We start from the raw sequence: 12,193 nt of genomic DNA, 5'->3' as shown, positions 1-12,193 counted from the left end.
GCTGCGGGCAGCGGCGCTCCGGTGAAAGCCCGGTTCTGCACCCTTCGCCTCTTTTTGTTTCCCTCCCGGGCGCTGGGTCCAGCGCGGTCGGTGTGGCGGGATTCACTCGTTTTCACCCAGGATGAGGGAGTGACCGTGGCTTTCCTACCTGAAGCACTCGGTCATGTAATAGGCAGTGTTGGAATATTGTGGTCTTGGAAGTGGTGCGACTTTTTCTGAGAGTTATCTATGCTTTCCTTTGTTTGGTGAAAAAAAAATGTAACTCTATTTCCCCTCATTTTCTTGGTCAACTTGAATACCTTTAGTTCTATTAGATTTTTAGAAATCATAAAACAAAAGCTGTAATCAAAGTCATATTTTGAAATGCATCAAGAGAGAATATTTCATATCAACTTTATTGTGTTTTTCAGTTGGGCAAGTCTTTTAACTTTCTTTTTTTTTCTCTTTTTCTTTTTTTTTTTTTTTTTTGTTCATAAATTTCAATACTGGAAGACCTTATCTACAGCCTAATCTTTGTTGGTGTCTGTCTCCTTTTAAGTAGATATGAAAAGCATGCTTTCTGGCATGTGGGCAGTGAAATGTGCGTGTCAGTGTACTATATAACACTACCTGAACAAACTGAAGTTCATAGGGTTGAAGATAACGATCTTCCCAAAGCAACAGTGTATACTTGTTAGAATTAAAAAAGAAAAAAAGAAAAAAGTAGCTTCCTGATTACTCCCCCTTAAAACAACTTTGGCAAACTCCATACAAACTACAGTTTTACTTTTGTTGTTTAATAAGTTCATACAGGCCTGTACTCTGACCACCAAATTACATTGCTCTCTCTTATGCATTTACAGCCAACAGACCTGGAAGAAAGACTTTGTCTTGGAGCTAACTGTTGAGCATTTTGACATCATTCATCATGAAGTATGTAGTACAGGAATGGCTCAGAGTAACTACCTTGCTATTCATAGCTCAAGCAGTTTCTGCAATGGTTCTTCCCAATGCCACGCTCTTAGAAGAACTTTTGGAAAAGTACATGGATGAAGATGGTGAGTGGTGGATCGCCAAGCAGAGAGGGAAAAGGGCTATCACAGACAGTGATATGCAAAGTATCTTGGATCTTCATAATAAATTACGGGGTCAGGTGTATCCACCAGCTTCCAATATGGAATATATGGTAAGGAAAAACTGAAAGCACATGCAGAAAGAAATGTTCGTAGAATAGTTACTGTCACTCAGTTTTAGCTTGCTTTTTTCTCATTTAATGTACTTGTTACTTGTCTTTTTTTTTTTTTTTTTTTTTTTTTTTTTGTACAGGGGTGAACTGTGAGATAAAAATTTGTATTTGTGGATCAAATGCCATATTCTACTGATATTAATGGTTTAGTGTCTCACAGCTCTCCTGAATTTAAGTGTCAATTTCTCAGTGTAAGGGACCAATTTCTAAAATTGCAGTACTCAACACAGTTGATTGTGGCCTAAAAAGTTACCATTTAAGAAGAGTACTGAATATTTCAAAATAACATCGATTCTCTCCCATGCTTCTAGGTCAGATGGAATTTGTGAGCAAAATGAAGCTCACATAACAAACAAGTCTTCTATTTAAGTTGGCATGTGCTACTAGACTGGAGTCCTGTATGTTGCTATGTTTAACAGATTAATAATCTAATATATAATTTCCGTTTATATTTTTCTCTTAAGAAGCCTCTATGTTTGGTTTGTTATTAGTAGTGTATTATCTTACATTTTTGAACTTGGATTTTATGCCATACTTCAAGGCTAACTATATCTCTCCTTGCTAATTAGATCAAATCAAGTCTTTAGAGCTTTTAAGTAGCTGAGAGGTCTGACAAGAATAGGCAACTTTTTCTTCTGTATTCTGATTTCTGCAGAAAAGCTCAAGTCTTTCTTATGTGTCTACACTGTGAGTTATTTGTTTATCTGTCCAGACACCAGAGAAATACCATTACTATGGGTTGAGTTGTTTATACCAAGTATTACACAGGTTTCCTGACGCTTTCCATTGTAAGGTTATGACAGAGGATCAGATTAACATGTTTCAAGATGTAAATATCTTTCCCAGCTTGGAGTGATGTCTCTCAGCTTGGAGATCTGATTTAACTGAGCATGTATATATGTGTCCTGGAGAAACCATCCTTGCTTAAACCATCAATAAAGGTAGTGTAACTTAGGTTTACCTATATGAGTGTTACTATATTAGACTAAGAGCCATCAGAGAATTAGGTGTTATGATCCAGCTCCAAACAAAGGAATGATAATATCTGAAATCCCTTTAACCATTTCAGCTACAATTGTCTGCATATGTCCTTGAACTTTGTTTTCTGTTGTGACTTTTTCAGACCTTGATATAATATAGGTTACCTTTTTGTTCCCAGTAACTCAGGTTGATTTGTTTCTGGAAAACTTAAGAAAAAGCTGTCCAGCTTTTTTGTAAAATGAGAATAGGAAACACAGTATTGTTTTTCTATGTTAAAAGACTGCAAAACTTTTCCCTGAGATTCTACAAAAGGGTAGCTTTGATTTTTAGTTATGTCATTTTTTTTCCCATTCCTAATGCGTTTGCCTGTGTTATATATCTTGGAAAGAAGAATTTGGATATACTCATTGGAGTTAGATTTTCGACAGCTATATTCTTCAAATTTTCCTCTTGCACTGCATACACTTTGGCCTAGACTTTGTGTTAGGTCTATATCTGGAACAAGTGATTTTGTTGTTTTTGTTTTTTCTGTGCTCCCCAAGGACCCCTGACCCAGAGTACAAGTAGCATGGAAAAGAGATTACTCATTTTTAATGTCAATGAGATATTCTTATGTGCCATTATTCAGAGGGGGACAGCAGCTTTCAAGAAAGTGAGGGTTGATTTTGGTGTAGTATCCAAGGGAACTGAGTATTGGAATGGGCAAGAGTTAGAGATTTGTGAATGTAAGGGGTCTGTGTAAAGGATCTGGTCAAAGGGATGGGTACAGTTTTCAGGGACAGGGACCCATGAGAAGGGCATGGAGAGAGGCTGAGAGTCTAGTCGAGGAGATGTTGAGGAATCAGTGGTATGGAGGCAAAGATCATTTGATGAATAGATGTGGTTAGGGGAAGAACTGGGACTCACTGGGTGGAGAAAAATGAGTAGCAAGAGTTTATGGAAGGAGGTTAAGAGCACATAAATTTGTTAAGAGGATAAGCCTGGGAGTCAGTGGGAAGGGAGACTGTATGTGGAGGAAGCAGGTGGGGGTCACTACTAGAAACTGAGAGAAGATGGTTTAGGAGGCAGTGAGAGCCCTCCACTGCTTGGACAGAAGGAGGAAATAGTGGAATTTCTGGTAATTTGCACATATATTTTTATGATACGGTTTGTGATTGTGTAATTTCTCACCTTCTTTTCTATATGAGGTGTCATAAAGGGCTGGTTTATTGTTTAATAAGAGCAAAACTTTAGTACAAAATTGTAAATGTGGTGTAGAACCACAGATTGAAAAGCAAAGAAGGGGTAATAAATGACAATTCATTAAGGAAGCATTATTTTTTTCTGCAAAGTCATGTCTTTGGAAAAACTAGTATCTGGTCATTGTCACAGTGTATGTATGCAAGAAATAATGCAGGCAAACTCCATTCTGTCATTTCATAATTTTCTGGCAGATATTAAAATCGTATAATTATTAGTGCTAGTTGTTTTTTTTTTTTCCATAATTCAAACAAATGCCTGTTTTGACACTTAATAGTTACTTTATTTTTCTAGATGCATATATAGGATGGACAAGTACCACTTCTTGAGATAAAGAAATAAGTGCTCTTAGATGTGGTTTTCCAAGACTCTGTGACCTCTGGATCAGTTTCCTGAATGACAGAAAGTTCAAACATCCAAGCATTGACAGAATTAAAACTATATTTGGCTATTTTTTTGTAAAATAAATGGAGATGTTTAATGAAAAAAAAAAAAGTTCCGTCAGACAGACTCACACCCCTAAAAACAAGTCCTTGCCATGTGATATATTAGGTCTTACCAAAGGTGAGTTCCAGTGATCCAGAAAGAGGAAAACCATCCTTCTAAATGTTTGCCTGATGTTTAGCAAGCTAGATAAATACAGCTGCAATACTTTTATCTACTTTTGGGGTGCTTTATTACTATAGACATGCTGGCAAAAAAAAATCTGTTATGGACACAGTCATGTCACAGTAGGTTCTGCTTGTAGAAGTGAAGATTTATATCTTACTGAATCTGAACAGAAGTGATCAAGGTCCAGGTTCCTCACTGATGCAGCTCTCTCTCTAGAAGTCTGCCATATAGTTGAGAAGTTTTAAAATCCCAGGAGTGCTTGGAGCTGGGGAAAAGAGGTGTGGTTTGGGGTTTTTTCTTGTGGTGGTTGTTGTTGTTTTTTCTCTCTTCTCTAGTCTAAGTCATGAAACTGACTCCCCTGCATGGTGAATCAGATACGTACCAGTGCTGATAAAAGAGGGTGGGAATGCATAGCTAAGGAATGGGAGGCATGAAGAACCACACTTTGGGTAGGAGCTATTGGTTAAATGCCTTTTGAAGTCCAGCCTTACCTTTGAAAGAACCACAGGGCTAATGCAGCATTCTGGTTTAAGTTGTGCAGAGGAGAAAAGTTTTGAGGATAGTCTCCAGCATGTAAGATCTTGGTTCTATTCAAAAAAACAAAACAAACAAAAACCAATGCCCCCCCCAAAAAAAACCAAACCAAACCAAAACACGAACCAACAAACTGAATTACTGATTTTTCTGTACAGCTGACCGCTCTCTCCTTATGCCTTGAAAAAGAATAATAGTGGGCTGTCGCAGTTCAGAGACCTAAAGTTATGAGCTGCAGTAACATTCACAGTAGATATGTCTAATGAACAGAATGTTCTCATGGTTGTCTGGCTGAACTTACTAGATGAAAAGTTCATCTTCCCAAGTACTGTGGCTGTGGTGGTGAGCGATGATGGGTTCCTAGGGTAGGAGGATAAGAATAGAGCATGTGAACAGAGAAACCTCTGCAATGAAATCTCCTAAATCTGTCACTGTACTTTTTGTATTCAGCAGTCCCAGATGGGATTTTCTTTTATGAATCTGAAAGCTTTTGAGTCCATTGGTATTCTTTGAATCCATTGCATCAAGCTGCAGAGGTCTATACATTTAATTATACATGAAAACATATGAATATATGAAAAAGTACTTTAAAAAAAAATTACTCAGTGGTCACGTTGTTTTCAGCTGAAGAGCCCTATTCCTCTTACTTGAAAACTGCTCTATGTGAAAAGATATTCCATTTTGTTTTCCTTCTCTATCTGCTTCTTTACTGTTTTCCTTTTAATTCAGAGAAAACAAATCAAACTGTTGATAGTTATGGCTTCCTAATAGTGTTTTACATTCTTTTGCTTTTTGACTGTGGCTAATCTGGAACTGACATTTTCATAGAGCTGCTCACAATGGCTCCAGGGCCTTTGCAATGTGCTAAGAGGTCATTTAGTACATGGCTGTATATGTGTATTTGGCTGTAATCTCCAGTAATGTCCTCATTATTTTGCATGAGTTGACAATGAATGACATCTACTATATTGTTTTCCAATTACTTAGAATTAGTGAGTCTTCTATTTCTATCTTTTATTTTCTTATCTTACTTTTAACTACCTTAAGTAGTTAATATCATCTTGCACTCTCTTTTCTTGGGCTGCTGTGAAGAAAGTATACAGCAGAAGACCATGGACACGTCTTTTAGGAAATTTGAAAAATTATTTATTATTCTTAAATCTGTTTCCTGTCTTTTACCACATTTTTACCACATTTTTATTTCTCTCATGCTAGGTTTCTTTTTTTTAAATAACTTAGTGAGGAACAATTTAGAAAACCTAACTTCACTTAATCCTTTCCCACATCTTGTTGACACCTTCAGAGAAGTCTAATATCTTTGGGAGGAATTCATATTATCTATATATTTAATACGTTTCTTAACTTGTCCTATGAAATAATCTCAATGGAAGTCAGTTTCTAGCCTGCAGTTTCTCAGCATCTATTGGAAACTTTTTTAAATATTAACATCCATGTTCTGTTTTTTCGTTACTGTGGCAATGTATCTTAAGTCCGATATGGATCATCCGGTTTCCCTTCTGTCCCTTTCTCTGTATGGAAGGATTCTGGCATGAGAACTTGCATGAGCTCCTCTGTAGGCAACAGCAATCCAACAGATTCAGTTAACTCCTCTGCACTGGCCTTATATGACCTTATGACTGCATGTTAGCTCATTCTTTCCTAGATCTCTTCCTTCAAGGCTGAGAGAGTTGTTGAATTGTCAACATTATGGCTTCTACGGAAAAAAAAAAAAAAAAAAGAAAAAAGAAAAAAGAAAAAAATGTTTCTTGAGGTTATAATGAACTGCTTGTTGTGAAAACATATGGCAGATGCATACTGTATGCATGTTCATCCTGTCATGTGCTGTACATTACTGTTTCCTAGTGAAGAAAGCAGTAAGGAACATTTTCTTATTAGTGTACACAAGTACTTAACAGCACTAGAAAGAGAGCAGAGAGTGATGATGTTTCCCGACTGCCCTTCCAAAGCACCATAACAATGCTTATCAGACTGTGGTATAAAATATCAGGCTTTTGACATTTCCCATCCTAGGTCATTAACACCAGCGTGGCTTTCACACCATGTATGTGTTTGAGGGACATCTGTATGTAAGAGATATCTGAGCTAGTACTGAAAACTGAAGCCAAGTGCTGCTGGCTGTAGTCTATCTGATCTGAGCAGAGTGCTCTCCTGGCTCTGGTGTCCCTGCCCATTCCTCTGCTGTCCTGGAGCCATCTGTGCCTGCACAACCTCCCTGGGCAAACGCCTGGCCTTTAAGACAGAAGTGGGAACCATCATGCTTTGTCATACACTTGCCAATATGTGTAATCATTTTGGAATAAGGAAAGCGATATATTCTTTCTGTGGTTAAAATTGTTATTTGGTGGATTGACTTTAGACACCCTTATGCATTCTACTGCCATCAATCCCACCACTAAATGAGTATCATACAAGAGGCTGTGGCCAAATCAAGAAATCAGTATGTGTCTGCTGTTCAGACTGGATTGATGTGGAAGGTCTTATCTTATTCAGTTAGAAGGGGTTTTATTGAATTATTAATAAAATCTTACTAGATTGTAAAGTGTCAATAAAGCTCAAAATACTTGTTTTAGGTACCTTAACCTTGCAACTTCCTAACTTCTTTATCTTTTAAAATACTTCTTCTTTCTAAGCATTATTTGTGGATCATGGACTGAATTTGCAAATTTTTTCCTGATAATTTCTTTGGCAACATTGCACCTTAATAACTCTGAACATATTAATGAAAACTGAGGGTTTTTTCATGCTGATCATGGTCAACACTTTAAAAATAGTCATTATTATTTGGACAATAGAAGTTGTTAGTTCCTTTATATTCCCAAGAGCTGTACTCTGCAAACTGAGAGGACTCACCAAGAATAAAATTTACAGAAGCAATTTTGACTAACGAATTTATAATGCATTCTATTTTAAATGACTCTTTTAGTATTCATTCTTTGATTTCATTTGTATTTTCCCAAACAAATGAATAAGTCACACAGCTCATGTGAGATCCTCTTTCCACGCATGTGCCTTTGCTGTACTGAAAAGTGTTTAGGTTCCCAGCTAGGTAGACAGCAATGCATTTCAGCCTGGTATTTCTTAACATCTAGCCACACACTGCACTTTATAATTACTTGAATTGCAGAACATCTGTGTCCTCTAGGGCAAGGAAGCCTTTAGTTATTGATTAGTTTCAGTTGTCATTTGACCATATCCTGCTGATACACGCTAGGGATGTCATTGAAAAACCCATGCCTTGCTTCTATGAAGTTTTATTTTGCAAACCTTCTGAAGAAGGTACAATCTTCTAGAGGTCCTTTTTAAAAAGTTCAGATTAGAATAATTTATTTGGTACAGCTGCATGGTTCTTAGGAACAATTATAGATGTGTATCTGGCAGCAGTATTAGATCCATATTATATTCACAAGGAAAAAAAAATATATATTGATTCTTACTCTGTGTTGGTATAACACCTCTGAAGGTCTTAGTTTGAAAACCTTGATAGAGATGTGTTGAAAGTGTCGATACCATATAGTTCCTTTCAAAACTATGACTGACTTGTGACTTCTGTGGGGCCTTATATTTTGGGAGGCTTGAAGATTTGCCCCTCCATTTCAGTAACTTCATGAAGGCTTCAGAAGAAGAAACTTAAGAATGACTGGCAATATTTCTCAATTAGATTTTTCTTAATTTTTCCTCAGGCAAATTCCTGCTGTATTTAAGTACAGTTGATTGGACTTTGGATCATATGAACCCACTAGCAGATAGAGCTCTTGCATGGATAATAGTAAAACATTGTTCATGTCATCATAGTGACTGAAGAGGGATTGAAATACATTTTTGGCTATTTTGTGAATATTTTTAGATCCTATGATCTGCATAAGTCTGGATGTAGCAGTTTCTCTCTCTCTCTGTATCTGCCAGCTCCAATAGAGATTTTTTGTCTGTAGTGTACATAAGAGAATTGAAACAACATTAGGAAACATAAAGGAAGGCCTTGTAGTGGACTTACACATTTTGGTGATTTTTTTTTTTTTTTTTTCTGTGCTGAATAGAACTTCCCTTTTAAATTTTCTAGACCTTTCTGACAAAACATTTTCAAGTCACTGTGTAGTGTGTCTTGTCCATTTTGCCAAAGCTCTTCAGGGACACTTGGTTAAAAACAATTCCCATTCATTTCAAGTAGAGGACTTCAGTTTGTGGAACCCCGTAAGTGGCTGGAGAGTACTTTGGGTGCCAAGAACAGAGCAGCTCTTTTCAGAGTGAACCTGCCTCCTTCCTTCTGGTTTTCCACTTTTCTGCTTCACTTCAAAGGTTGGTGGAAGTGCTTCAACTCCTTTGCGTGTGCTCAAAAGCTACTGACGCTGCATCAAAGAACACAGTGACGTTGACTTATCCTCTTATTCTCTCTGGCAGTTTTAGCAAAGGATTGTGCAATGTGAAGTGGCCAAGAAAGCAAGTGGATAAGTCCACATTATGACTTTTATTGATGTAATGCCAACAACAACTAAGCAACTCCAAGTAAAGAAACTGAAAGAGGAAAGTAGCAGAAAGGCTCACTGTCTCAAAGTTTAAGGGAGCCTTCCCAAATAAAATAATTAACAACACAGGACAGACACTGTTCATCTTTTATTTTTGCTGTCAAGAGAACTTCTTCATCCCCAATATCAAAAAGATTATTAAAAATTAATCAGTAACAGAGAATCAGAGCTTAAATACAAAATACAAGCTGAACACAGAAAGAATCAATGAGATTTATAAGAGTAACTCCATGCAGCCTGCCATCTTCATGATATCTACCTGGGAAACTTCTTCAAGTTAAGATTTTTTTTAAGTGAAGAAAAAAAATTCTTAACATAATTTCATTGAATGCTAGATATGAATTTATCCTGTTATCTATAAATAGAGTCCTCAGGCTTAGATTTGGTGTAAGTAGAGTGACTACCATAGTTAGAAAAGCATGATTCATTAAGACCATCTTCTGCCCATATAGAGAAGGACAATTTTTACTTTGTTATGAAGGAAGATAACAGTTTCTTAAAATCATGCTATTTCACTCATTAAATCCAGAATTTTGGCTGCCTCTTACATGTCACAATATATTTGTCCTGAATTCCCTGTTGGACCTCCAAATGGTCAGGTACTTTTTAAATATGTTTTCCAACTCTCTTTTTTTAGATCTTTTATAAACATATTTCTAACAGTACTGCCAACTCACATATGATCAATGGGTGCTCTCTCGCAGTAAGTTCAGTTCACTTATGTGAAATCACAGTGGTCGTCTTTTAAAAGCAAACATTTACTGTGACATATATTTGAGATACTGCAGCTAATTCCTTTTTAAAGTCCAGGAAATTCTGTAGCATCTGAAACTCTGCTGTATGCAAGCCATCAGTTACAGCTAGTTTATCGTGGCAATTGCCACAAGGATTTGAGTTAAGGACTCATGCTCTGGTCAATTTGTAATTAGCTATAAATATTTATTAATACTATTTGTAGTGAATGTGTAATTCATACTTTGACAATGGACAAAATGAAGAAATCAAGATCAGCTCTCACATCACTGTTGCTTATCTTCCGTTCATGTCAGAATATAAAAGTGAATAGATGATTTTTAGTCATGTTCTAATAGTAAGTCTTTATGCACTGCTTTTAAAAAGTAGCAAAGTAAATGTACTGTTTCAGGACACCTTGGAAAGCTGAATATTCCAGCAAGGTTTTTTTAACATGCTCAGAGTACACACAGAATTAAATGTGATTAGTCATGTCTGCTGGTTCCTATTCCTGGTTTTACTTTTTGAACACAAAAAGCTCAAACACATGAAACTGTAATAGGAAGATACTTCTAAATATTGGTGAAATTTATTCAGTGTTCGGGAACAATATTTTTGGCCTCATACTGCTTTCCTGTTTCCAGGTAAAAGCCACAGTTTTCCTGCTTTTTACTCTTTTCCAAAAGAGCAGCTGAAACCTCAAGCTCTATTCAGGGATCTCTGCCCAGTTTAAAGCTCTGTAAACTCTTGTCTACCACATGGTAGCATGTGAGGTCCTTACCATTTCATTTCTAGGCAGGCAGTTGTTCTCCAATAGAAAATGGATAACTAACTTTCTTGGTAGTGAAAAGTTGAACAATTTTAGCTATCCCCTTTTTTTTTGTGCTTAAAGGCTACATCAGTAGTAGTTAGTATGGTTGGCTTTGTATTTTCAAGGAGAGTTGTCTGGTGTTTCACTACTCCTGAGTTTTTGTGGTCACTCTGCTGTATTCCGTAAGGGACCTTGGGCTAGTATGGAGGCCACAGTTTTTTCAAACTCAAATAACTGAAGGTAAGCACCTGAGCCATGTCCAAGTTACTGACTTTTCAGATGTGCTAATTATCATTACTTTCCCTGGATGTCCTTCAGCAGCTTTGGTACAGATGAAAATGCCTCATTCGTCTGTAACTGAAAGCCAAGCTGATGAAAACTGCTAATGTCTGTTCATCAAGAAGACATCGTGTCAATCCAATCTATTTTAGCATAGTGTATCAGAGAGAAGTAATAGGTGTCATATTTTTGACTCAGGAGAGTTTTTGATTTTCTCCACCCTGACATTTTTGCAAGTGAAAATTGACAGAAACTCCTTGTTAAACTGTCAGGAGATTGAAGGTGTTGATGCTGTTGGAGTTCATCACTTCTTGGTTAAGCACTTAGGTTATGACTAGTGTGAGTAAAGAATACACTTGAAAACTTCAGAATACATTAACAGGGACACAAGTTAAGCTTGTTTTAGAGAACACGATAAAAATTAGAAGAACTTGACAAGTGGAAGTAGTGGCCTGGAATCAACATGATGAAATTTAACTGCAAGATATGGAATAAGGAAGAAATCAAACAGGTAAAATACAAATAACAAAATGTAGAGGTAACACTCCAATAAAATGATGCAGGAGTTGCACTGAGTTAAAAAAAAACTATGAGGCAGCAATCTTTGAAAGGAGACTTCTCAGTGTGAAACTGATGAGACCTTGTCTGACATGCAATGTCCAGTTTTGTTCATTTTTTTTAATAAATGGTCTTGCCATTCTAGAGAGAATTAATAAGATTAATGGGATTGATTATAAACACAGAATATGTGATTTATGAGGAAGGTTGAAGGAATGAAGCATCTGAATTTGTTTAATCTGAGAAATAACTGTTACAGGAGAGTGATTTGTTTTTTCTTGGCAATAAGATATCAGCTAGCATTGCAGGGCATACTAAGGAAATCCTCTTTACTCTTACAGTCATAGAACTCCAGAAGAAAATGACAGTGAATATTATTCTGAAACTACTGTTATTAGTTTTAATTTTAGAAATGTAGATAATACACTTATATTTAATTCTGGCTCAGTGGAAGAGGCTATATAGACTACAGTCAAGATTAGTCTCTCTCAGCCATTTTCAGCTTTAGCTTTCTGTGATTTTGTGCTGGTACCATGCAGTGCATTTCTAGTTCTTAACTGTATTTCTGACTTATTTGTTCATGGCATCATGGCATGTCTCATTCTATGTTTCTTTTTTTTTTTTTTCCTTCTCAGTGTTATTAGTGTTAAAGAATACAGTGGATTATATTAAAAAGTAAAT

The 12,193-nt window shown here is 36.5% G+C and overlaps 1 protein-coding gene across 1 annotated transcript in view; it reads left to right on the top strand.

The window, feature by feature from the left end:
- Positions 1–907: 907 nt before the first annotated feature.
- CRISPLD1 (cysteine rich secretory protein LCCL domain containing 1) overlaps positions 908–12,193 on the top strand; it is a gene marked incomplete at both ends in the record, with an annotated part of 35,819 nt that continues 24,533 nt past the window's right edge. The window contains one exon of the mRNA XM_080339741.1: positions 908–1,165. Within this exon, the coding sequence (XP_080195867.1) occupies positions 908–1,165 (258 nt within the window). The remainder of the gene's footprint in view (positions 1,166–12,193) is intronic.

Source organism: Nesoenas mayeri, assembly GCF_963082525.1.
Source record: "Nesoenas mayeri genome assembly, chromosome: 2".
Classification (NCBI taxonomy): domain Eukaryota; kingdom Metazoa; phylum Chordata; class Aves; order Columbiformes; family Columbidae; genus Nesoenas; species Nesoenas mayeri.
Note: the sequence above shows the minus strand (reverse complement) of the source record. Positions and strands in the feature narration are given on the sequence as shown.